General features: G+C 42.3%; 1 protein-coding gene across 1 annotated transcript; it reads left to right on the top strand.

The window, feature by feature from the left end:
* The first annotated feature begins 660 nt into the window (after positions 1-660).
* Positions 661-27297, top strand: doc2a (double C2-like domains, alpha). Its single transcript, XM_085360698.1, has 11 exons — positions 661-692; positions 6277-6629; positions 8312-8391; positions 8595-8669; positions 8953-9062; positions 14672-14798; positions 17491-17550; positions 21497-21696; positions 25245-25326; positions 25470-25566; positions 27161-27297. The coding sequence occupies exons 1-11, from the start codon at positions 661-663 to the stop codon at positions 27295-27297; spliced, it is 1353 nt and encodes a 450-aa protein (XP_085216824.1).
* The last annotated feature ends 243 nt before the right edge of the window (positions 27298-27540 follow it).

Raw genomic sequence — 27540 nt, 5'->3', positions numbered from 1 at the left:
CAAATCAAATCATGTCGATCTCCTGGCTTAAGCTCACACAACTTTCCAGTATCTTCAATCAATCAAATCCTGTATAACATAAATATAAACAGCTGTGCTGTTTCAGTTAAAGGGTTAAGAACAAATTGAAAAACTGTTTTTTGCTGCTAAAGTGATTCTGTTTCTTTGTTTTTATTCCACATTAGTAAATATCCATCAGGATAATCCAATGTTGGTTTTGCTCATTGCATTAAAAAAAAGGATAATCAGCCTCACTCTCAAAGGTTGGTTTAATTCTGAAGGGGAATGTGTAGATTTCAAAGCAGTCTCCTCCTAAATGGCAAAAACAAGTGTGTGTGTGTGACAGTGGGGGGATGCAGGAGGGAGTGAGGCGAAATGGTCACATGCGTAGCAGACTGTCAAGGAATAACTCGCCCCCTGCCTCTCTCTCTTTTTCTCTCATCCTCTTGACTCCTTCCATCCTCCTCCTCTGCCTCCTCCAGCATGCCGCTCTCCTCTCTCCCCTCAGCTCCTCATTTTCATCTTAATCTGCGCTCGCTCCGTCCCTGCTCTCCCTCTCTCTCTCCAGCTCTGTCCCTACTCTCTGCTCCCCGCTCCGCCACCTGTTAGTCTCCTTCTCCTCTTCACACCAGAATCCCCTCTTCTTCCTCTTTTTCTTTTATGAGGAGTTTCACACTTACGCTATCACTGAGGTAAGACACCGTATTTATTCTTTTATTCTGAAATGCAGATAGTTTGATTCTAAAGCCAAGGCTGGAAATGTTAATTTTTCCTCTTAAATTGCACCTGCACTTCTTCTCAGATGTTTGGTTTTAGGTTTTGTTGGCCACCTTCCACTGCCGTCATTGCATGCTCACTTTGTCTGTAAGGTTCATGTGCATGTCTGCTTCTTTTTAAGGTAAAAAACTAATGCATCACAAACCAGGCAGATCATTCTGCATACAGCAGTGAGGTGCAACATGTGGCATGTGTCTGCTCTTTCACTTTTCTTTCACACCTTCCTGTCACACTCTCACTCAAGTTTTCCCGTTCCTGGCTGCCTGAAAATAACTTGGCTCTTAATTTATAAGTGCCGACTGTCACGATGGTTAGCTGTAGATGATGCTCTAATGAGCAGCTACACTCTGAAAGCACAGTACTATACCATCTGCCTGTCAGCCAGCAGCTTGTTATTTAAAGGTGAATGGAGCCTGCCGCAGGGGCCCCATTGTATGTAGGACACGGGGGAAAGTAGACGAAAACCAGCCGGGAGACAGAGAAATCCTCACGCACCTACAGGTGGAATAAAGGTGTCTGTGAAAGACTAATGGAGAGATAATGAGAGATAAAGAGTGCAGGAGATGAGAAGACAGAGGTTGAAGAAGAGAGCTCCCATGCCTGTGATATGACTCTAATTTAAAGTGAAGGAGCTAAAAGGGGAGGAGGGGAGATTGCATGTTGCGCAAAAATATTTCTGACCGCCAGACTGTGGCAGCGTCGCTCCCCCCCCTTTTGAAGCTGGAAACCTATGTAACCTCATGAACATAAGTACAAGGGGGCCGTGCATAAAATACTCTACTGTATATGGTTGCATAACTAATAGATGTAGGGATAGTGTGTGTAGCTGCAGGGAACCAGTGGCACATTATCCTGCAGCATATAGGAATTATGCAAAGTAGTGCTTCAGCACATAAAAACCTGTAAAGTGTAACGCTGAAATCGGCATCTTATTATCTTGCGCGCGTGCAGCCAGACTTCTCAGCAACAAGATGACGAGGAAACGAGAAGATGAGAGAGATTCCAGCTGGCAGCGTGAGAGCGATCAGTCCTGAGCTCCCTGAGAGCTCCTGCTTCCCAGAGAGCTGCGAGCCACCGGGCCTCTAGGGTGTACGTGTGCTGCTGTTGATGCCTGTGGTGCTGGTAGTGCTCAGGCTGCTCCAGCTTACAGCCACATCTGCCAAAAACAGGGGGTGGGGGGGACTGACTGCACACATTATATCAGCCAATACCCTCCAACAAGCTGCTGGGTGTGTGTGTGTTTGTGTGTAATTTTAGGGGAATTAATAACTCATAGAACTATATTTACATGTGTGATTGCAGATGTGCATGCTGATATGGCACAGTGTGTGTGTGTGTGTGTGTGTGTGTGTGTGTGTGTGTGTGTGCGTGTGTGTGTGTGTGCGCTTTCCTGGCTTATTTTTTCTTATAAGAACTTCTGAATTAATCCATCAATAAATTTTAGTCAATCAACATCTCAGAGCTCACTGACTCGTTTTCACCTTCCTCTTAATATCAAGCAATCCACCTCTTAAGTTCATTTTCACCCGTGGGCGGCTTCTGTTTTGTTTATTTTATTGTCGGGCAGAAGTGATTTATTGCTTTGTTTTCTCTCTAAATGATTTACCTCTGACTCTGCGTGCAACAAGTCTAGGATATCTCTGCTCTGCTTAATTGAACAGTAAAACAGAGCGGCGGCGCTTTTCCGTGTTTTTCAGGATTTCTGATGTCATTAAATGTGCTCTTGTGGCACCAAAAACATGACAGCTGCTGGTTTATAAAAGGCAAGATGTCCATCATTTCCCATCCCAGAGCCAGAAGTCTGTCAAAGTCCTTTCAGTCAAATGAGTCAGGGAAGTTTGCAGCATGGCACACTGCGGCGTGCTTCAACAGTTTGTTTCAACGCCGGCCAAGAAAGAGCTGGATTATCTGTGGTGTATATTACCCGCTGTTGCGCTCACAGCGGTGAGACCAGATTGTGTATGACGAGTGACCCTCGGTGCCCGCAATTCTACTCAAGGTCAACGGTCAGAGGCAACAAATTTAGAGCCACTGACAGCCAGGGGAGTTGTTGGTCATAATGATGGAGTCCTGATGAGAGAAGTCTCGGAAATGGATCTGTTTACTAGTTTGACCCCCAAAACAGCCTGCAGCCATTAACCTAGCATAAAGAGTGGTAGCTGGAAAACAACTAGTCTGATTCTGTTCAAGTGTAAAGCAGGGTGTGGTTTTACCGGAAGGGTACAAAAATGTTCTGACTTTGTGGGGTTTTGGTGGCTACTTTCACACTGATTTCGACCTTTGGTTATAGTCGGCTAGCCTTTTACTACAGTTCAAGTGTAACCGCCTGCTTGCTGTAGCTACATTTTTGCTCACCCGTGAGTGTCCTTTTCAAAATCTTGTCAACAATAAATACATGGTTAGTGACTCCGGTAATATGGACACAACAGGCTCGTCTAAAATTCAACATCCCCACTTCTCCGCCATGTTTGTTGGTGGCATGTGATGTGACCCAGTGGAGCGTTTCTGTCACCGCCGTCTTGGTGATTTAGAACCAGATGTCACAAGCGAGAAGCAGATCTGGCTGTGAACCCACATACTCATCGGCTAACTACTTATCAAAAACACGTTTCAATGAGTACACTGTAGGTCAACTGTATTATCGATGCTATCCGGTTGTTCAGTGATGACGCGACGAATCCTACTTCCGGGTCTAAAGTAGTCTGCGTTTAATATGGCTTTTGTGTTGTTAACATGTTTAATGTTATGTATTTTCTTCTATTTGATCTCAAAAAGCTCCTAAAACAGTCAGTGATCCCTGTTGACCTCCCTCTGCTTTTATTACCACTAATCATTTATTTAAACTCAGTTTTTAAAACCTTAGGATGTAACTACAGCCCAGCCCATGCAGCAGTATATGACTGACTAACCTCGTATTGTGGATGGATTATCTCAGTTGTTCTCCTGGCTGAAGTTTGGTCCTTTTACAGCATCCTGCCATGCGATTACATTTGTTCCTGACCACCGAGAACACTCACATTAACTTTTATCGAGTGGAAAAAAAGTTAGCTTGTTTATATTATGCTAACATAGCTGTGTCGCTAGCGGTCACGTAGCACATCATTATATACCAGCTAGCCCAACTTCAGTAACCCTACAAACGTCACTGCTGTTTAGTTTTCTGTCTTCATTTATGCTGGAAGTGATAACAGAGCTGTACGTTTTAATTTGTTTCCAAAACCCCGCAGTCAGGACGTGCTATATTGTATTTAGATAGACGCTAGCGAGCTAACTTCCTGCTAACTTCTAACTCCGTTAAATGTCATAAATTCCGTTTTCATGGATGCCTGGATGTTAAACTCAATTGTTACACCTGGTAGAGCAGAACGCTGATCATTTTATTAAAGATGAAAGACTTTAGATAGTTTTTCAACTCTCAGTAATGCCATAGTGATCGTTTGATATATGGACCTGCAGCGGAGTTTAGGCCCAGACACGGCTAGTGACGTCAGACTGAACAATCGGATTGTGAGCTGCAGCTGGAGCCCCCTGGTGGGCTGTGGAGGCACTGCAGGTACATGTTTGAAGTAGGTAGGTATATAAATGTATTTATCCATCCATTCGCTTCCGCTTATCCTTTTTCAGGGGAGAACATGCAAACTCCACACAGAAAGCCCCTGGACTGATGGTGGAATTGAACTCAAGACCTTCTTGCTGTGCGGAAACAGTGCTAACCACCGTGCCACCGTGCTGCCTTATGTATTGCTTTATATAAAATGTGAATTAAAACTGTTAGTAGGTGGTGGTCAGTTTGTGATATTACTCATTACACTGACCTAAATATACGAGACTGATTGAAGTTTGTCTCAGAGTGGCATGTGGGTCGTACACAGACCTTAACACTAAGGTAGCATTAGCAATTTATAACCAACTGCCTGTGCTGTCTATGTTTTTTGCATAAAATTTTCAATACAACACTTTCTTTTGCATTTTTTTAGTAAAAAAATATAAGATTGGGTGAGGCCCACGAGATTTTCACTAAAATGTACAAACTGACTTAATATTTCATTCGGAATAACCCCAAAATAATCAACTGAGCCCATAAACTTTTCAGCAAAGGGTTTACACAGGTGGACACGGCGTGAGGGCCATGTCCACAAAGATTTCTATACAACTAGATATCATTTTGCAACCACAGCTCCACTTTTCTGACCCAGAAGCTGCGTCCAATTTTTCATACTGTCTGCAGTTCGTGACATGTAATTTCAGACCCTTTTAATAGTTCTCTGGTGAAACCATTTGAAAGCAGTAAGCTTATTGAATATACTGACCTTATCCAAGTAGTTTTCTATGTTACATAACTAGTAATTTCACAGAGAAAGGAGGGCTTCGTGGCAATGTGTCTATATTCAGTCGAGTCCTTTGAATTTGATACAAAATCTGATGCAAGACCTTCACTAAAAATTTGTGTTATAGAAGACTGGCATCTGCTCTTTAGAAGGGATGAATGTAAAGAGGTGTACTGTCTGAATTAATAATTAAAATGCCTCTATTCTCATGTTTAACCTTAAAGAAACTCTGATGTTTTTATAGGCTATTAGAGGTAACCGGGAGAGATGAAGACAGTCTCGCTTTTTACTTTTCATCCAATAAGACGTTGAAAATGAGCTTAAAATAAGAATTTATTACATGAAAAATACTTAAACAGAACACCAAGCTTTCCCTGTCTGAATTCTCATTTTTATGTTTCTAAATCTCGCTGAACTCGGCGTGCACGGCAAACACGGAGTAAGTGCAAATATTAACTTCTCAGTTCCAATCGATTAATGCAGAGAAAGCAGCGATGGGAGTCCAGGGGGGGATTTTCAGTTCGCTGCAGAGGACAGAATGGCCCCTCAAGCCCTGCTGAGAAAACAAAAGCTATGAGATATTTGTCCACCCCCTCTTTTTTTTATTTTGGGAAAAGAGCAGACACATCAGCCTCGTGGTCAGCTCCACTCCTTGGAACCACAACACTATATAATCATCAGGAATCTTCTCTCCATCTCAGCCTGTAAAGATTTATGTAATTACCTTTGTGTCTGCAGAGCATTCTGAAAAGCTTTTTATAGATAAGATGCATGCTCAGACACTCTCACACACACTGCTGTTTCATTGAGGATGATTAGGATATGGAGGAGACCCCCGTTGTCCATTATCTTTTATCCTCTCTGATAGGGTTGGGTTTATTCAGATCTGCTTAATTGAAATGCAAATGTATGCACATCTTAAATGTAATGTCATCTTTTAAAACTGTTCCAGTTACACTAGAAAGATTTTCACCAGGAAAGCACTGTGAGGAAAAAACATCCTTAGATATGTTCTTGAAAATGAAAATCCTAGAGGAGCAGAGACTGTTTGTAATCAAACACCTCACTGAGCTCAGTGCTGAGGAAAAGAAAAGGCCCGTCTTCACTCTTTCTACACTGGTAAGCAATTCAAAATTGTGTGCATACACTAATGTGATATTCTCCTTTCCAGCCCTATGACTGTGCGAAAAGGAAAACGTTTGGGCATCACCATCCAGGAGCACATGGCCATCGATGTCTGCCCGGGCCCCATACGCCCCATTCGTCAAATCTCCGCCTACTTCCCTCGCCTCTCGCCCACTTCCTCCTTCTCCGAGCCACTCTCGCCCAATCAGGTGGCGGCGCCCACAACGCTCAGCCCTGGCAGCACAGGTCAAGCTGGAGGGCCCATGGGAGGAGGAGGGGGGAGCAGTGGCCTTTTGTCGCCACAGTTACTGGGAGCAGCGGGGGGAGGGGGCTCCCTGTCAGCCATGAGCAGCATGGACACCTCCATTGAGATCGACAGCTGTGACAGCGATGATAACAGTGAGTCACCTGGAAGTCTCATTGAAGCAACCTAATCTAAGAGCAAATAAAATTAAGTCAGCGCACATCTGGTTTACTGCGGATCATTTCACCGCTTGAAATATTGAAAGAACTTTGCACTGCAGCAAGTGCTCCATGCATAGTCTGCAAAAGGACTCCAACTTTATTGTAAGAAAAAAAAAGCAACTTTCCTTATCAGATTACCTCAGAATATATCAAAGTTTATTAATCTGGCTTTTTAAAGCTACAGTTCCCCGGTGAATTCAGTAGTTTGAGACCACAACATGACCAAAATTATGCTGGACATCTGCAATGAACTTGCAATTTCATTGTCATGCAATCGCTCACAGTCAGTTGCCATCTTCAGGGCAACCTTTGTACATCAGGTTGGCTATAAAATAGCAATTTTGTTTGCAATTAACTGCAATAAATTGGCTAAATCGGTAGATTCACATAAACTACAAGCATTCAGAGTCCAGCCAGAACCTCAAAGATCTGAAATTCACAAATTCCTGCTTTAATATTGAGGTACAGTCTGCAGGGCAATGATTTAATTGCTGAACGACATAGGTGCTTGACAACCTTGTTTTTATATAAGAAAGTAACCAGAACACAGCTATTTGGCAGAGAGTCCCAAGGTTTTTAATCACCACGTTGCCTGGTGGAAGGCAGCCTTGCAGGCTGAGGGTGTTGCACAATAAACCTCTGACGAACCAGCTGGTCGCTGCAGCTACTTGTAGTGAGTCCATAAATATTAAAAAATTCAATTCTGTCACCAAGAAACCTCTCAGTTTTCTTAGTTGCAAGGAGGCTGTGGTCTTATTTTTACTAAAAGCGTGCAGAGCGATGTGCTTTTTGTTCTCCATCTTCAGGACCATGTAGTTTTAGAGGAATATAAGCGTCTCATGTAAATGCAGTGGGATTCTCTGTGCAAGTCCCAATAAATTCCCCTTTACACCTTTCCTTGACCTATTGGGGTGGGAAGCAATTAAATACAAGGATAAAGGTTTAGAAAGCATCAAAAACAGGAACTAAAACAACACAAGAAAACCTTCAGAACAAAACAGAAAATACCAGAAACTACAAATACACAGAGTCATGAAAAGTAAGACTGTAAATCTAACAGGGACTTCGGAGACCACCAGAAGAAAAATACCACCAAGGATAAAAAAGGACAGATCGTTTAATAAACATGTACCAAGACTTGAGTATAAAGTTTTGTAGAAGTTTCCGGGTACTACATTAGAGGTCAACCTCTACACGGGAATAGCATTACAAAGGATGAATGAAAGACATGTCATTCAGTTTAAGAGTTGCTAGGAGATGGGTTTTTATGTGTTTTTGGGTAGAAGCAGTGTAGGTTGTTTCCATGCTTTATGCTGAGGTCAGCCACCCAGCTGCTGTCTGCAGTACATGCACTGCAGTTTCAATCTTTCTCTATCAACTCCCAACAAGAAGGGAAATATTTTATGTATTCCTTTCAAACAAAGAAAAGATGTTTTCATAAAAGTCTGAGCGAATTCAATTTCTCCTTCTCATCTGCTGTTTGTGTTTCTCCCTGCCATCATTCTCCATCTGTTTTGCAGATAATAAAGTCATCAGCTCAAAAGCAATTACCAAAGTAAATGGCGCAGATTTGTGTGTGTGTGTGTGTGTGTGACTTTTTATTAACTGCCTTCCAGCCTCTTTGGGGACGCTAGAGTTTGACCTACTGTACGAGAAAGCCACCAGCTCCCTGCACTGCACAGTCCTCAGAGCAAAGGTAAATCCCAAACTCGGAAAACTCCATTAGAGCCACTGCAGCTGAACCAAGATACAACTCAACAGCATGTGTTTTTTGTTCTACTGATTAAAAAAAGAAGAAGAAGAAAGAACCCTTCAAGTCTTAGTCTGTTAGTCGTTTTAAATGTTGAACATTTGTACTGCGATCTTCTTTTGTACATGGCTTGTATCTTTTCTGAAAAGGGTCTAAAGCCGATGGATTTCAATGGTCTGGCCGATCCCTACGTCAAGCTGCATCTGCTCCCAGGCGCCTGCAAGGTCTGATTTTCTTATCAGAACAGAGTTTTTGTCCCTAAATGAAAGATGCCTTCAGTATCGTGTCACAAGGACTCTGAAGTGCAGATTTAATTCATGTTGCATTTTTTAGCGTTATGCAATGAAAACTAAAGTGCAGACCAATAAATCGGCAATGAGGCAAAATGACCTTGTAGATTGTAGGAACTGAACTTGTTTTCCTCGCGGAGGTTGTTTTCCGTTTGTCTCTCCTCGACAAAGCCTGGCATTAAATTGATGTGTTCTTCTCTCTGCCCATCACTTACAGGCCAATAAACTGAAGACCAAGACTGTTCGCAACACGCTGAATCCCATGTGGAACGAGACGCTCACCTACTGTGGAATCACCGAGGAAGACATGTACCGCAAAACACTCCGGTAAATGTTTGCTCTAGGAAAGGCTATTTCTGTCCTCTTCATGCCCTGCCTTTCTGTTTATCATTTCCCATCGCAAAGCTGACCCGTGCTTTACAAAGGATTTTCTTATCATCGTCTCAATCACAGCTCCTGGTTTTATTTGCCTTTCTCCATTTTGCCATGTTGCTCCTCTCTGTTTCCATCTCCACTGAGATCCTCTTCACCTTTGTTCCTCCCCATCCTCACACTCTCCTGTCCACCAGGATCAGAAAAGATCTCCCCTCACTCGTTCTGAACCACTCCTTTCTCTTTGTCTCTCATTCAATCTGGCTCCTTGCTTTCTCTCTATCCAAGTTGCAGTGACAGATTGAGGTCAGACTGAGCTCCGCGGGGTGTTTTAATTTCATTGACCCCCCTCTAGAGGTGACGAAAGCTGCGAATTGTTTCTGCCTGTGACTAAAACTTTGCCGTGGCACACATGGGAGTGGGATTTAAATAGGATCGACGGATGATCTCTCCAGGGAAATTAGAGAATCTGGCAGTGTTAATTCAGCAGAGACATGTAAAGATCAGGAGATGGGAAGTTGAACTTAGGTAAACATGGAAACATGTCACCATCGATCTGTGAAATACAGTGTCTTTAAAATTGACAAACTTCTGAGAGCACGAGATTCAAAGGATTGTTTCAAGCAGTCACTGTGGACACGTTTGGTGTCAGCTCCTAAGAATTTAAGAGTTTCTGATTTTTCCAAAACAAGCTAATGCTACAGTCACACTGGGGAAAACAGTGTTTCAAGATGATGGCACAACCAAAATTGCTGTAAGTCTGTGCAATGAACCTCTGGTCTTGTTGGATTAGAAATATTTGAAGATAAAGACCAGGTCTGCAATCACTCGAACTCAGCTACCGTCTTTAGAGCAACTTTAGTGGAACAAGACGACAAAGAACTGGCAATGAGATGCCATTGGTTTGCAACTGAATGGGGTCAAGTTGGCAATTACATGCGATCTGTTTGTGTAACTATAGAAGGTAAATGGTATAAATCAGCAAAAAGCTGTTGCCTCTGATATTCAGGGTCAAGCCAAAACCTCATAGGTCTGAAAGAGAAATTCCTCCACAAACAGTGACAAAGTTATTGCGGGGCAGCAACTTTAGTCTAAAAGCTAAAAAAATTAAATACATTAAAATAAAAATTTAATGCAGTCACTGGGCAACCACCAGTTTTTCTCAGTTGCTAGGAAAACTTTTTTTAACTCTAGTGTGACTGACCCATAATGTGACAAATGAAAGCTTTTAAAAGGGACAATAAGAAAATGCAAAATCAACGTGCAGAAGAAGAAATCATCACTATTTTATAAATTACTTAGCTACATAAACAGGAAAAAAGTATCAATGTCATTACGGTAGTTACATGGATAGCTACCAGAGTTAGCGTGCTAAGTAGCTAGCGCCCATATCCTTTGTACCTGATGAGGTGATGGTCAGTGATCGCCCTCAAAGAAACAAACTGTGCTGCCCAGATCAATGTTTTCTCTTTTCTACAGTCTGGGGAAAAAATCATATATTTAGACCAACAATGAATTAAACAGTAAAATAATGATGGCTGACGCTCTTGGTGACTAACAGCTGTCGCCATGCTGGAGAGCAGGATAGATACAATAGGCGGCTGAGAAGGGTTTGTTTTTAGTATAATACATATCGCCCTCTTATTTGCCTCCACTTCCTCACACACCACTTACAATATTCTCTGTTATAGCCGCCAGCATCAGGTGACACTAAGCTTTGGAGGTGTTGCCCTGCAACAAGCTGAGACTGCACAGCTTATCCTGTTATGATGATTTGAAATTGATGTAGCTGCTGTGACGTCACCTGTTGCTTTGTTAAATCCTGTTTTTAAGCCACATGAGAATCTTGGTGTTTTGAAACTAGATTAGCCCAGCAAGGAGTTGATCTGACTGTGAAATCACACATCTCTCTGCACGATCTATCTTTCTGAAAGTTAGAGAAACAAAATTTACACCTTAGGCTTTTTTCCCACTCGAAATGAGCGACTGAGTCCATAACTCATCAGGAAAGTGTAAAAGGAAAAGTCAAGGGCCATTTACCACAGATTTCTGCATGATCGTAACGTCACCTTATAACAAAGTTGCCGGTCTTGTACCTCTCTTTTATAACTTGTGTTGCTGTCGCAGCCAGATTGAAGACATGTATTTAGGATCGTGTCAGTTTTTACTGCCATTTTAATGACATATCAGCAGGAAACTCAGATTCACAGATTACACAGAGCAGGATGCTGCAACAGTGTTAAAAAACTGACCACTTCTCCTGCTAACTAGTGCTGATGTGAAGGTATTGTCTGATTGGGGACACTGATCATTCAGGAGCATATTGTAGGGAGTACCAGCACCAAAACACTGAACTTGAAAGGATGTGACTATGATGACGTTACTAGCAGCACGCAAAGTGACCAACAGGGTGGGTTTATTGAGAGAATTATGCCTCAGCAGGAAATATCTAACTACGCAGAAATGGGAAACTCATTTTAACCCTACGCTGTAACCGTCCACATAACCTGATGTGATGTAACTACACATCCGGTCAACGCATACCACAACAACTTAAATGCCGTGGATGGTTGCGGTTACGGCATCCCGCAGAAGTCTAAATCAAGCTCAACTGTTTTTGTAACCACAGGTATCGCCTCCTTGTGGTCATTTCAAATGAATGCGCTATCACACTCCGTGTGTAGGACCACAGCCCAAAAGCCAATTAAGGTTTTTTTTCTGAAGCTCAATTTGGTTTAAAAAAGAAGAAGAAAAGTATGTGGAACTAAAGAATAAACATTTTGCTATTTTATCTTATTATTTATCAATGTTTGACTCAAAAAGTCACAGGTTTTGATAACGTTTTCTACGTTTTTAGCCGGAAATAGACAGCAGGCAGTCACAATGAGACTTCATCTGTATATAAGGTGATGCTGGTATGTGTAGATCAGATTCACCCCCCTGCTTGGGTTCACATTATGGATGATGGCTGATGCGTCAGTAATTACGAGCTGTCACAATGACACTTAAATGTTTTTATTACTTGATGTCCTGTAAGTGAAGCCTTACATCCAGCTGGTATTATAATGGCTCCATCTTTCTTCCCTCTTTGACCCATCATTTTCTCACTTACCACTTCACCCTCGAGCTGTTTTACACCATCTTTCTCCCCTTAGCGCCAGCTGCTGCTCTCATCTGCGCTCATCCCCCCCTCTCTTCATCATTAGTTTTGTCTTTTTGATACTCAATGTTTTAGATTGAGGAAACTTAAGTCACTAAACTAGATATTAACTCTCGGTATTTTAACAGATTATTGTCTTTTATTATCAGAAACTGAAGACAAACGTTACACCTGTGGTTATGAATTTAGTAAGAAGTCAAATGAAGCAGTAGATGGGGAGGCAGCATGTTTATATACCAATCTCTCCTGTGGCCGATCGCTTTCTTGATTTTCTTCCTCCCATTGTATGTCTTTCATTCATATTTACATAAATTAAAGAGAAAAGGTGCTGGGCTTCAGTTAGCTTGTAACATATCACTTCACATGTTCATTTAAATAGACTAGCCTGTTTTCATCACGTCACTCAAATCCTCACAGACACAGCATCCCTGCATCTCCTTCACTCCACTCTCCCCACCCGCCCACTAGTTTATTTCAGGCACTATTATGGCAGGTGTAAAAGTTTGCCAGGCCCATAAATATGGATTGACGTAACCTAGCATGATGCACTTTCACATTATATAAATTCCTGCTGGAGGAAAATGGTAATTACTTCTAGTCTGAACACACACACTCACACACAGGCCTGATTTACATGTAGCGTCGGTCACTTTCTGACTCTGTTACTTTATTCAGGTCGTGTTTATGTCAGTGATTTCCCTTCCCTAAAATGACTCATGATATTGTGTTTGACTACCACACTCCATCACACACAAAAAGCACTCTCCCTCTGATTACTTTACATTTTCTGTCATATCAGGGTCATTGTAGGTCTAAACAAATAAAAAGGGTGGTGGGGAGGCAGATGATGACTTAACAAAAAACTTTTATTTTTAGTAAAACTTTGAATTATCTCAGATATTATACAATACTATGCAAAACCCTTGACTCACCCCTCATTTCTTTATATTTTGCTCAGAAAATGAGAAATGGGTGCAGTGACTTGTTAAAACATGTGCAAGCATATGTAGAAATTCAATCTTGTAATAAATGCTGTCAGTCAGTATTTGGTGTGACCACCTTTAAGGACATTCAAAGCTCTTCTTTGGATGTTTCTGCCGTCTGTTATATTCTCTGTCACGATGACCCCACACTGCTTCAGTAAGGTTGAGGTCCGGGCTCTAGGGAGGCCAATCCATGATTGATAGTGCGCTACTGTGCGGTTTCCTATCCAGGTATGCTTTTACCGTGCTGCATTGTGTTTGGGAGCATTGTCATGCTGAAAAATGAAGCTGTTCATGCTTTTCAGATGGTTCTTTTCTGCGTCCATCATTTTTGACAAGATGGCCAACACCACTGCCTGAAACGCAGTTTGAAATGCAGTCCAGCTTCCACATATTTTTTAAAGACGCCCTGACAGCATGTAGAGATATGCGAAGTTTTGGTCCAAGTGCTTTTTGGCAATCGGTACAAAGTTTTTTGTTGGTACAAAAATATTTTCTTATCTGTCAAACAGCGTTCTCTTTGTGTTTCATAGATTCGAATAAAGAAATGGGGACACATGATGCATTTGTGACAGGCTTTTAGTGTCAAAACCCCTGAAAGTATTTTGTTACTAGCTTCGCTAAGTTGTCTGTTATGTGTAGACACAACACTGTTAAGTGGCTTAGCAAAAAAATAAATCCTCTAAAAATGACCAGGTACAAAAAAAAATACACTGGCTGCTTTTTCACACATTTTCAATGTCCAAAGAAAACCTTTGATAGACCTTCAGAAAGCGTGGAGAACTATTCTCAAGACCACTTTAAGAATTTTCAAGACATCCCGTCTCCTTGGAAGCAAAGTCTTAAGAAATGTGGTGTGGCTAAAGAAATTTTCACAGTGCTGTTCAGACCTGTAAAGATGCCTTCCATGTTGGTCCAAACACTGCCTATTGAAACAAGACTCTCCAATAAAGAAATCCTTGTGATTTTAGCCATTATCATCCAGACTTTGCAGAAATGTTACTGTGAACTAATGCTCTTCAAAAGAAAACAATATACTCATTTATATGCTGAGCATCAGAAACAAAGAACAGCTGCAAAGGTATTATTTGCGCCAACATGTGGATGCGGCATTCCCTTTTTTCTTGTGCTTTCACCAGCGTCTGTGGTGCGGTGACATTGATCCACCTGCAGAGTGATGCGATGTGTTTTCTTAAGCCTTTCTTTTAAAATGTGTAAAATTTCAGAATTATAGTTTTTCCCCTCGTAAATAGATTGTTTCACCCAGCTCTGTAATTGAATTCCATACCTACAATGGCCCTATTATGCCACTGCAGTAACCAGCTACTCTTATTTTGATTCATGCTTCGTGCTCTGCCCATCGTTCTCTCCTCATTTCTCATTCTTTACCCCCCCATCCCCTCCCTGTCTCTCACTCCCAGGGTGTCCGTGTGCGACGAAGACAAGCTGACGCATAATGAGTTCATTGGGGAGTCTCGGGTGGCCCTGCGCCGTGTGAAGCCTGACCAGACCAAACACTTTAACATCTGTCTGGAGCATCCACCTCCTGTGAGAAGAACGGGGGGGAGAGGGGAAAAAAGGAAAGACAGAACCTATAAAACTAGGAAAAAGGAAAATCTAAGCGTATAAGGGAGATGAATGCTACAGTAGGGGGTATAGCAGTATTTATTGAGGCATCCTGTCTGACTCACAGCTGTGAGTAAAGATGGGGGGTGCACAGAGAAAGAAGGGGATGAGGTGATGACAGAGGGTAACACACACCGGTCAGCCACAACAATAAAACCATCTGTAATATTGTGTAGCAACCCTTCATGTGAGTCACAACGGCCTTGACCAGTTGGGTCTCGGACAGAGGACCTCTGGAGGCGTCCTGCGGTGTCTGCTACCGGCGGTGCATCCTGCGTGCTGCAGGATGTGACTCATGATTGTTCTGGCGCTGGATCAGATGGGAGTCTGTGGGTTGGGCTGTCACTTTGGGCATTTTATTGTGTTACCCCAACTCATTCTTGGGCAGATTTGCAAAGTGACAGGATGTCCTATTTGGGAGAGCAGCTGCCATCGGGGAGCGCCACTGTCAGGTGTGGATGGTGTGCAAGTTTCAAGTGAGTGATAGGTGTCAAAATAACTTCCATACGAATGCCAGGACCCAAAGTTTCCCAGCAGAAAACTGCACTGTACTGAGATAATAAACCGTATCAGTTCATCCGTCAGTGGTTTTAATGTTGTGCCTGATCGATGTATCATTTCACTTGGATGAATATCACACATCTAGGTCTCATCATATTTAAATTAAAAAAACAAGCAACGTGGCTGTGCAACATCTGTGCCATCTTTAGATTTATAAATCAATAACTGCATTTATAGAAATAAACTGTATTGCCAGTTTGTGAAAAATCCAATAACTTATTAAGCATTAATTCCATCCATTTTCTAAAAAGGCCCGTCTAGTTAAGGGTTGCAGAGCAGCTGGAGCCTATCCCAGCTGCCAGCGCATGGTGTGAAATGACCGAGCGCTATAAGGTATTGATTAGGGAGAAAGAAAAGAAAGATGCGCTAATGATTTAGAAAAATGACCTCGAAGTTTTCAAATGTTAATACTGAATGCTGATGGCAAATCTGCACCCATGTTTTTCATGTTTATGAAAAAAAAGTTACATTTAAAAATGTAAGACCCTAAACTCTTTCCACCTAGTTTTAAATCTGAATGACTGGGTTGGATAAAGCGCGGCTCTCGGTGGCTGTTGAAATTCATCCAACAAGTGTGGGAGAAGGTGAAGGTCAGGGCTCGGTGCCAGCCAGGCAACGTATTCCACAACAAACTGGGCAGCCCATTTATTTTAGAGCTCACTTTGTGCATAGGAACACAGAAAAAAGGCCTCTCCCAAACAGTTCCTGCAAAGTAGATAACAACATCGTATTATTGCGCAGCATCATTCAGTATGATAGTATCGCCAGCCTGCATGTAACTAGTAAAAACTTCAGCTTTAAGATGTGCTGAAGGTTCACACGGTCAATGTCACCGTGTTTCCTTTGGCTTAGTTTAACAGTACAGTGACAATACTGATCCATACTGGCTGAAAATAAATCAATAAATCAGGTTGTGGCACAGCAGCTGCAAGTTCATCAATTATTTACATTTTCCGACTTGTCGTAATGATCTTATCTAGCAAACTTGAACGCTTTGTCCGCAAACAGAACGGCATTAATGAGCTGCTGTGCTCGGAAAAATCATTGGAAATAAAACCACTGCGCTCGGGATTCATCCAGGAGCATCAGAGCACTCGCTACATCGATCAGATAATTTTCTCAAAATATTCTTATGCTTCAATACATCAACCGTATTAGAGCAAATCTTCAGTTTTCCTGCTTAAATTGACAAATACTGCCCGACTGAACAGACATTAAAATTGTATCTTTTATTGTAATGAAATAAAAGACAGCAGCAGTGAGCATAATAATAACTACTTATCTACAGCTTACTGTATAACTTATATTTTACTTCAATAACAAAAGAGTTCTTTAAAAACTCTGCCACTTAAGCATTTCTTAATGTATGACTAAGTTGGCAAATTTATTATTATTGTTATCATTAGTAATTTGAATGTTACTTATTACCAAAACCTCTGGAAATTGATGATTTCGTTATGTGAAGTCTGAGATGATTTGTGCCTCCTTGGAATTACAAATACTTGATAAAGAAAGAAGTGGATTTGATTTCCACTCCCATGAGCCACAAATAGCTTTTCATGTAGGTTAAATGTCAACTGGGTCACATGTGGGGGGAAAAGAAAAAAAAGCTGCAAACACTGGGAGAATAAAAGGTGAGGAGAAAGAGCAGGAGAAGGGGGGGGGGGAGAATTGTCAATAGACAGCAAGAGCAAGCCAGAGAGATGAGAAACAAATGGATTAAAAAATAAAAGTGGGGGGCGGGGGTGTGCACAGGGGTCGGGGGCAGAGGTGTTAAAAGGGGTTGCGAGGGCGCTGGGTTTTGTTCTTTCTGAGCTGGGGAAGGCTGCTGGTATTGGACTGGCCCTCTGAGGCCGGTGCCCACTCTGCGATCAAACGCTAAAGCCTTTCTGTCATCCCGCGAACAGACGCTGTGTCAGGAATGTAATTTTCAAAGTGGCTCCCCTCTCCGCTCGATGCAGCCGTCCCTTTCTCTTTGCTCCTCCAACCTGCCTGCTTTTCAGGCATCTCCACCTCAATATTTACCTCTCTTCTTTTTTCTGCTCGACTCCAGCTGCCTTCACCAACTGCGATGAGCACAGCCCTGAGAGGAATCTCCTGCTACCTGCGAGAGGTGAACACCCCGAGTCCTCTGTCTGTTCTGTTCAACATGACCCCCCTCCTGTCTGTCCCCTCAGTCCATTTTTCATCCTGTCTTAAAGAACAACACCCATTTTTTATCTTCCACTTCCAAAACAGGGCGAAGTGACCTCCTGATACATTTGCATTTTTAGTGTTAAACTAGAAGCAGGGTAGTGATACATTTTTAAAAAACCTCTATAAAGTTAGTGATCTATATTTATCTGTAGTTAGCTAGAGCAGAAGTACATGTGCTTAATACTTATTTACTTTTCTATCCAATTTATCAGTATAAAAAATATTATCTTTGAAAATAATTACACAACAAAGCAAACAAAGCTGTCGGAGTGGAAATAATTCAGCAGAGCTACGTTATTTCGAATCCAATCAAAATTTCATTTGTAAGCTGAAGAATGATTCTTTTTTATTTGTTCTTTTAAAAGCTGCATAAACTAAACTAACATGCACACACTGACTTTTACCCCTTAAGCCCTAAGCTGTTTTTTAAATGACCAGGGAAAAAAAAGCATTATCCCTAAATTTAGTCAGTCAGTGACAGCTGCAACACCGAAAGGTCAAAATGAGCAGCTCCTGGCTAAATAGATTTGATTCGCGTGGGGGAATTTTGAAATGCAGCATGCCTCCTTGTCCACACCAGACAGAGGGGTGGGGGAGTGCAGGAACGCTGACATTTCTTCCTAATCAAGTCTGTAAATTAGAGAGGAACACAACCGTGTAACAAGCCGTTAAATGTCGAGTTTACCGAATCCGTCCTGAAAATTCTCACTTAAACTCTTACAGCAGCAGAAATGAAGCAGAACAAATGTTTCCTCCGAGCGGCCTCTTCATCCGATCTGTTTGTGTGTTTGACAACCCTCAAAAAGTGAAAGCTACATCGCAGATATGAGACGCAGAATCCCAGCTGTGCAGGAAAAGAGTCGAGCTATGACGCAATCGAGAGCAGCCAAACTTTATGTTTCCAGTATTTCTTATCCTCACTGTCTGCAAATATCTCTCGATTATAGGTGTGTGGACATTTGGACAGTTGCACTGGTGAACTGGAAGAACAAGGTTTAGGGTAGTCTTCTGAGCAGGAGTGAAAAATTGCTGAAAGTCTGCTGTAACTAGTGCACTGTACAGTATTTTGTGTATATTCATGTTAACTATAACATTTCTTTAAATTTTCTACTTTGTCAACTAGAGAGGTATACTACCAACGACGTTCAGCACAGTCAGGATTTATTTATGTTTGACAAGACCACAAATCCCAGGTGGAGATAACAGGCATCACAATGGTGGTTATCAGCTTTCTCTGTTAAGCTGGGTTCTCTGCAGAGGTCACATGACTCTTCTTGGGCACAAAATGATCCCTGTGAGTATCACCTACTCCAGAGATCTTATCAGTAAAATGGATCACTGTTACAAATAAAACGAGAGATTAATGCTGCAGCGAAGTCATTAATCTGGGGTTACATCACGCTGGGTGGTAAAATTGACACTTTAATTATTTTATCGATGAAAGCGATCTCGGTGCTGCTGTGGATTTCTGACATGACAGCTGCACATTACAGCTTTGAAACTTTAAACTGGATACTTTTAAACGCTAAACATGAGACATATTCAACCGATAGAGAATCAATATTGCACTTAAAACATGCTGTAAACAGAAGAATCAGTAAAAACTTCCTGCTGATTGCTGGAAACTTGGAACCTGACCGGATTATGTGTTCAGCACAGCTACCACAGTGATTCAGCCAGGAAAAAGAGCCACTTAAACCCACTAACCTCGCTTGGTAGAACACCACTGCGGTTTCCCCCCTAAGTGGGATCTGTGCAACTTGTTTGTCGTCACTCGTTCTTTACCTTTACTGTTGGATTAGTTTAGATTCCAAAACTACTTGGTAAGAATTTGGGGGTTAAAGCAGTTCTATTCACAACACTCACCCCAAACACTGAAAAACTACACTTAGGAGTATCAAGTGTATTTAAATCAAATGATAAAGGAATCCTAAATAAACGTCTTTGTGTGCTGCTCTGGGTTGCTACCTTTGCCCCTTCTTGCAAGTAAACTTAGGCCAATATCATGCACTGACTACACTCTGGCTAAAATACATTGTTTAATTACTAAACACACGACGATGTGCTAAAGTAGACGCCACAGGCTACTGGTAATACAGTCCTGCTTTAAAGTGGACTTTATGCTCATCCCTGGATGTAGCTTTCCTATTTAAGCAGGCACACCTAAAGAGCTCATTGACTTTCATCTAACACTTGAGCTCATCTAAAGAGCTTAGATACAAACTTCAGGAGCGCTCTCAGTCCAACGGCAAAGACCCGTCCTGGACAAAGTGAAACATCAGCCTCTAAGTCATTTTACTTGGTCGCTCCCGGCTTTTGTATTTTCTATGGACAACATCAAATAGTTACCAAAGCGTTTGACAAGAAGCGGAACAACAGAATAGATTCAAAGTGACAGATGAAAGGAAGAAAGAAAGCAACAACCGAGGGTGAAGAAAGGGAAGACGGCGCTCTCACGGGCCCATGACTCACCCTCATGGCCAGCAGCAGCAGTACATGTACGGTATTTATAGGAAAGAAGCATTTGCTATTTTTGATTTGCATCGCTGTAGGTGCATTGATTTTCAAAAGCTGTCTTTGTTGGTGCACCACAGATCTACCATTACTGTATCTCCACTAAACGTCTCCTGTAATATCTCTCCATCTCTCATTAAGTCTTATCTTCAGGCAAGAGGTGGAAACAGCAAAGGAGATCAATATGTCACACATACTAATCTCCTTCGAGATCCGCCCTCCCTTTTTTTAAAAATAGTTTCAACAGCTTCGCCCCTTCTTGTCACCACACTGCCTTTCCTGTCTCCCATGTTGTGTGTCTCTCTCTGAGACCAACAACCACTCTGCCATCTGTCGTCAGCAATCAGGGCACTTAAAAAAACTTGTAATTAGTGAGGATAATTTGCACCGGGTACCTGGTAAGGAAACAGCTCGGACCTTCACAGATCGATAGAGAGCAGCTCATTAGGGAGGTGGAAATCAACATACATCAAGTGTGGAGCCAGCTTCTCGCAGGGCGACAGACAAATGGGAAGGAAATAAATTTGTGGGCGGGTTTGAAAGATGTGAGAACAGGCGGACTAATTGAACAGCCTTGAATGTGGTGAGAAACACAAGCTGGCCATTAAGAGAGAAGGAGAACTAGCTATACTATACTATACTCCAAAACTGAGCCTGATTTTGTGATCATACATCAGTCATGGATATCAGATCAATACATGAGCGTTCATTTGAATCATGTTTCAGTGAGTCTGCACTGTTAGCTTTGCCTAGAACCAAGGCAGGAAACAGCTTCAAGGTAGGAAAAATCACTAATGAACCGTTACAGTCCATCACTCCAGTCCTAACACTCCTTAGAGCTTTGTTTAGCTCTCCACTCACTCCTGAGGGAAAATCTGGCTCCTTTGCTTCCAAACACACCACTCTGTTCACCAGTTTGCCGCTGACTGTCTGTCTGTATGTCATTTAGTGCTGCAGGGAGCATGCATCGAGCTTATCGGGCTGTTTCATTGTAAACAGCTGCTTTCTGTGGCTAGAAATAACGGTGATGAAAACAAAAGGGAGAAAAAAAACCAATAAAGTCGTGGGGCCTCTAAAACAATCAATAAGCCACAAGTTAGTGAAAGGCTCAGCAGGGCCGGAGTCAGCTGCTAATTCTTACACTGCACATTTAAAATCACACATAATGCAAAAAGCAGAACAAAACAAAAAAAAACCTCATTGATTGCAGCAGATTTGAAGGTCGTGGAACAAAACTGCTGCCTCATTTTCATTATTGACCCTGAAGCTTAGGCCGAGTCACTAATGTGTGAACTACAAAGGCCGCTCGTTTGGCGTTTCTATGATTTTCATTTGTTTTTCTCTTTCAGTGGGAGATGGAGCAGCAGAGAAGTCTAGAGGAGAGAGGACGCTTGCTGCTCTGCCTCCAGTTCCTCCCGCCATCCACCGATGGCGACTTGAAGGGCGAGGCCAAGGAGAGAGCTCGTGGCGGACTGTGTGTGGGCGTCAAGCGCTGCGCCCATCTGGCAGCCATGGACGTCAACGGTTTCTCCGACCCCTACGTTAAAACGTAAGCACGCCATCAAGTCATGAATTTCATGAAGAGCCAAAATACTTTAGACCAAGCCTCCATGTCCTTGAACCGCCCCTGAAACGCCATTCCTATTTCTCGATGGTCCAACCCACAGCAGCAACAAAGCCTCAGCAGTTTGCTTAAGTAACCCCTTAAATTTTAAGAGATCTCCACACACAAGGAGAACAGCAGGGAGGTGGCAACCAGAAACCAGAGAATACCAGAAAAACTGAGCACCTCGTAGCAAAGATGGGAAAATAAACACCGGCATTGCGAAGTGGGCGCATACCTGCTTAGAGGCGAGGAACCAATGGGGCCGGGTACAGTATTCACTACTTTTCAGCATACCAACCAAATGGTGCTGGCTGCTACTGACTGTACACTTTTATTCTCTATAGCATATATCTGAAAATCCAAGGTGACTTCCTCATCAAGTTATCACTTAAGACTTTAATAAAACTTAATGTGTGAATGTTACGTTGAGATCACTGAAATTAGAACTCGTCAAAGGTTCGTGTTGCGAGTTTGCTCAGACAACAAATATTTTAAATGCAAAATCCAAAGGTGGTGTTACGCCCCTAGTCTAGGCGGGTAGGGACGCACATAAGGTTGGAGGAGAGAGAGACAAATCCCCGCCCTGGTTCCCAAGCCAAACATCCAAACCAGTTGTGAGTAAAAAAAGTGATTTTATTTAAGGACAAGAAGCATAGCTCCAGGGTGAGCCCAGGCCAAAATAATAAACAAAACCAACTAAGTCCCACCAGAAAAGACTAACTAAACCCTAAGAAAGAAAAAAGAACAAACAAATGACAGAGCTATCCCTCGCTCCCTGACCAAGAAAACAGGAGAAAACGATTCCAAAAGAAAAGGCAGCTCACCCCTTCCGCTTCAGCCCACGAGTGCCTAGGCTCTCAGCTAATGCACTAGGAGCGGCTTTTACAATTCACACTCCCACAAATACACAAGATAAACACAGGCTGGGAAAACCAGGGTCAGGACTGCAACGGCTGTCAGGCTACTCGCTCGTTCCACACTCTCTCTCTCTCTCTCCCTGGAGCTGTCAGAGCGGCTTTTTGAATGTGGTCACCTGTTCCATGGTCCAATCAGCTGCTCACTACTCTTCATTAGGGGAGGGACCTGTAAAGAGTCTTAAACACAGTAAAGAGACACAGAACAAACAGCCCACACAGTGTTCGTATGGCCACAGCCGTAACAGGTGGTCATAGCAACACATCTAATCTGTGTGAAACACCTGGTCAAACACAAAGGTTTTATTCTGTATGGTGTGTATAATGTATGAAATAAATAACAAAATGCTTAAATATAGAAGCAGAAACTTATTTTTTAAGAGAATAATTATATAATGAAGTTGGCAATTTATTATTTCACCATGAGAAAGTACACACATACACACAAAAACTGTACAGTACAAATTTCCAGGTATCTGTTTGAATATGAAAAGGTACCTAATCCTAGCGACTATCAGTGGGAGCAAAAGATCCACTCGTCACATGGTATCTTTTATGATATTTGAATATTACTCGTGTTCACTAGCGACTTTCAGACAAACAAAAGCTGAGGCATAAACCTTTGATGTTTGCCTGGAATACTGTGATATTGGTGCAGGAGGTGATAATCACCAAAACATAAACACCTCTAACCTATCATTTTGAAAGAGATATAGTAAGCGTATTGATTTCCTTGGTTAATAATATGAATTGCACTCGACTGGATTCAAATCTTGGCTGTCACTCTAAATGTACCTGCAGGCTAATCAATTAACCTCAGATCACTGCCCTCATAGTAACTCATATTAGAAATACACACACACACACACACACACACACACACACACACACACACACACATCTGTACTTGCTGCAGGTGGTTGTGATGCCATACGTTATCAGCTTTACTAAAACAAATTGTCATCTCTTTAGCTACCTGTCTGTGATATTTAAGGACTTTATTTCTAATTATCAAGTCTTTAAAATTATTTTTAATAATGCATACATTTAATTAAAAAAAAAAGTATAAGCATACTATTATTATCACACAACAATGCTCACACACACACATTCTGATACATGAACACGTGACACAGATCAGACTGATGGACTCACATGTCACAATCCTCGTTTCAGGACAATCTTCGTCTCCCTCCTTCAACACCTTAATACCTCAGGTTGGCTCTTGGCTCATACAGACCCTATAAATCACCTTTTGTTGCCACTCACGAGTGATCGATGGCTCGAGTTAACCTCACATCAGGTAACGATGAGGGATGAGTGCAGCTTTTCACACAAATAGAGGCCACTGGGAAATGTGTCACTCATTCATCACGATGACTATAAGACAACTATGAGACTGTATGGGTATTGACAGGCTTGAAACTGACTGAAAGGCAGTGACATGATCTAATGTTATGGGTGCGCTGGATCATGAGGAGGTCCAGGATTAGAAAAAAAAAACAGATGTGGGTGCTATTGTTGTCAGAGAGGTCCTCTGGAGATTCATTACTCACTGATGAAGACTGCGTGTGTCACTGTGTGTCTGTTTGTGTCTGTATCTGTTTTGAATGATGCAAACTGACATAAAGTGGACAAATGAGCTTTAAAAATTGCCCCTCGTCTCGTGTCAGTGTTTTCCTGAGTGCTGGTTCTGGCTTTGAGGCTGTTTCTGCAATAAGTAAAACACTCCACAACCTCCCATCTCACACGCTCACACACACACACGCGGACGCGCACAAACGCAGAAATGCCAGCACGCTCGCCTCACCTCATGCACACACTAATCTCCCTTATCTTTTCCCGTTATGCTTCAAACTCCGGTTTTCTCTCTCTCCCGCTTTACATGCACCAAACCTACGCATGCATCCCTCACACATCCACAGGAACACATCACGCATCTTGTTTCATTTTGGATGCGTGCTCACATCTTTGCCCTTTGGCGGGAGCATCTTCCCAGATGCTTTGTTGTGTCTGAGAGTGTGTGGGAACATACGCTCGAGCCCGAGCTGTGGGTGGTGGGTGGAAAGCAAATGTGAATAGAGATTTTTGCCACGCTGCTTCCAGCTGGCTTAAAAATATCCCGAGAATTTAATGACAGCTCGCAAAGGGAGGCTGTGAATTTACAATCTGTGCTGTGCTGGTGAAGGACATACTGATCAGTCCCCTCTGTGGGTTTAACAAATAATACATGAAACCTTCAGGGGATCGATGGGGGACTTGGATTAGAGAAGACTGATATCACTGTCTGTTCAATATGAAGCTACAGCTACCAGCTGGCGAGATTAGTGCAAAAAATAATAATCAGCTGATCTAATGCTTAGTAGCGCTTCAATATGGTGTATTCATTTAGAATAAAGAATGAAGTAAGAGTAACACAGCAATCACTGACTCTTTCCTCTTCCTCAACAGTTATAGAAAAATCATGATTTCCTCCTCTGACCTTTACAGCCGTGACTGTTATTCTTTCTTCCACTGCTTTGACATATGAACAGTAATGAATCGTATACACGACGGTAAAACATTCTTCTGTCACAGGTACCTGAAGCCAGACGTTCACAAGAAATCCAAGCACAAAACAGCGGTCATTAAAAAGACTCTCAACCCGGAGTTTAATGAGGTACGCATCATCCACTTCAGTAATGACTGAAAGCGAAGGCGTAGCTCATTTAGAAGCTTTAAATGTATCCTCCAACCAGTTAGCTGCATTAAAGGTTTTCTGAGACTCGAGATCTTCTGACTGTTCACTCTGTCTTTACTCAGGAGTTTTTCTATGAGATCTCCTTCTCAGAATTAGCGACCAAGACGCTGGAGGTCACCGTGTGGGACTATGATTTAGGAAAATCCAATGACTTCATAGGTAAGTTCATGCCACGAGTGAGGCTACAGGTCATTTTTAGATGTTTAGCCTAAGATTCTTGCATTTGATTATATTTACTTCCACTTTTAAATCTCTTTTAAGGTAAAAAGTTTGAATTCTTCATTGGCATTTTTCTACATTTTTATTTTGCAAATCACATGAAGATGTCCGTCCATCCGTCCATGTTCTGCTGTTTTTCTGAGCAACAGTCTTAGCAGCGATGCCCAGACAGTGTTCCCAGTTACGTCCACCAGCTCTATGGGGGACAATGGGGCCAGCTGAGAGGTGTAATGTCCTGGGTCTACCCCGGGACATCCTCTGTAGGACATGCCCGAAACACCTCATCTAGGTGGCTTCCAGGAGGGATCCTGGTCAGATGCCTGAACCACCTCAACTGGCTCCTTTTAATATGGAGGAGCAGCGGCTCTACTCTGAGCCCCTTCCAAATAACCGAGATCCTCACCCTTTCCCTAAAAGAGAGTCCAGACACGTGTAGGAGGAAGCTAATTTCTGCCACTTGTATCTGCAATCTTATTCTTTCGGTCACTACACAAAGCCTGTGATCGCAGGTGATGTTAGGAACGTGGATCGAGCGGTTCACCGACAGCTTTGCTTTCACACTCAGCTCTCGCTGACCCAGAGTGGGCACTCCACCTATTTCCAGCTGAGGACCTTGACCTCAGACTCTGTTGTGCTAACATCATAGGTAAAAGCAGAGATGAGATCCTGACACCAGCAAACCAAACGTCTTTTGTGGATAACAGTTCTGAACAGAAACAGTGACAAACATGCCCTAGTTCAAGACTTTCAGCACCAAACCTCCTTCTACTGTGAAAATGTTGCATAAAAATACAGTTTGTGGTATTTTTCTGAAGCAGATGGGCAGTCAGGTTGTGGGCATATGTTCCTCAAATTGGAACAATGGCATTTGTTAAGGATTATTTTCATATGGAAATGGATACACACTTTCCAAGCTCATGAGTCAAACTAACTACATCTCCCGACCTGAAATAATACGCACTCTACGTGCTTCAACACATGTGAAAAACAAGATGGGGCTTAGATCTAAAACTGGAGAGCCATTCACAATGGGCTGTTTGCAGGGGAACTTGACTCAGCCGTGTTCATTTTTCCCCTTTTTTACTTAGAAACCAATCCGGCTTGAAGTCTTTCTGCTTTTTCGGTTATTGTTCGTTATGCAAATGTCTTTTATTGCGGGTGTATTTTGGACAATGCTGTTTTTTCCCAACCCATTACCTAAGCTTTAAAAAAAAAAAAAAAAAGAAAAGAGAAAGAAAGAAAAAACATTACTGACGTTTTAATTTTTTAGCACAATTAATGGCCAATCTGAACACACTTCATTAGACAAAGGTAAAAAATATGTACAGGTCTAATTAGTACCTGATCAGAATAAAAAAACCATTAAAAGCCTGGAACATGAGGTTTCATTGTTGATCCTCTGTGTTTTAGACGTCTATTATAAATAAAATGGAATACAAAACAATACAAGACATATTCAGAAGCTGTGTGCTGGAGCTTGCTGTGCCTGCTCTTCTTGACCTCTGACTGTCTGCTCTGTTTCTGCTTTTGTAAGGGGGGGTATCCTTAGGGTGTCATTCACAGGGAGACACTCTGCAGCACTGGATAGACTGTCTGAAGAACAAGGGCAAGAAAGTGGAGCGCTGGCACACACTGACCAACGAGCTGCCCGGATCCACGCTGCAGGAATGAACCCGAGCTTCCTCCCCTATAACTGACACCAGAGGGACCGCCTGAAGACCCGGGATGAAGGACGTCTCATCGCATGTTTTAAGGATTGTTCTGCATGACTGTGACGGATCCATATCCTCCTTTGTGTCATAATTCAAAACATCATGCCCAGATAGGTGGGATGGGGTGGGGGGAGGGTTGTCCACAATCACAGATCAATACTCTAATCTCGGATCTAAACAGTCCCAACACAAAGCTGAAACC

The sequence above is a fragment of the Diplotaxodon limnothrissa genome, linkage group LG8 (genome assembly GCF_057381915.1).
Source record: "Diplotaxodon limnothrissa isolate DT_005_m linkage group LG8, D_limnothrissa_male_GT1.1, whole genome shotgun sequence".
NCBI classification, from domain to species: Eukaryota; Metazoa; Chordata; class Actinopteri; order Cichliformes; family Cichlidae; genus Diplotaxodon; species Diplotaxodon limnothrissa.
Note: the sequence above shows the minus strand (reverse complement) of the source record. Positions and strands in the feature narration are given on the sequence as shown.

Bases quoted from the DNA above. Each gene is read 5' to 3' on its own strand.
- doc2a (XM_085360698.1), top strand. From the start codon at position 661: ATGAGGAGTTTCACACTTACGCTATCACTGAG. The intron at 8,392-8,594 runs GTAAATCCCAAA...TTTTCTGAAAAG, and splicing joins GCACAGTCCTCAGAGCAAAG to GGTCTAAAGCCGATGGATTT. The intron at 17,551-21,496 runs GTGAACACCCCG...TTTCTCTTTCAG, and splicing joins TCTCCTGCTACCTGCGAGAG to TGGGAGATGGAGCAGCAGAG.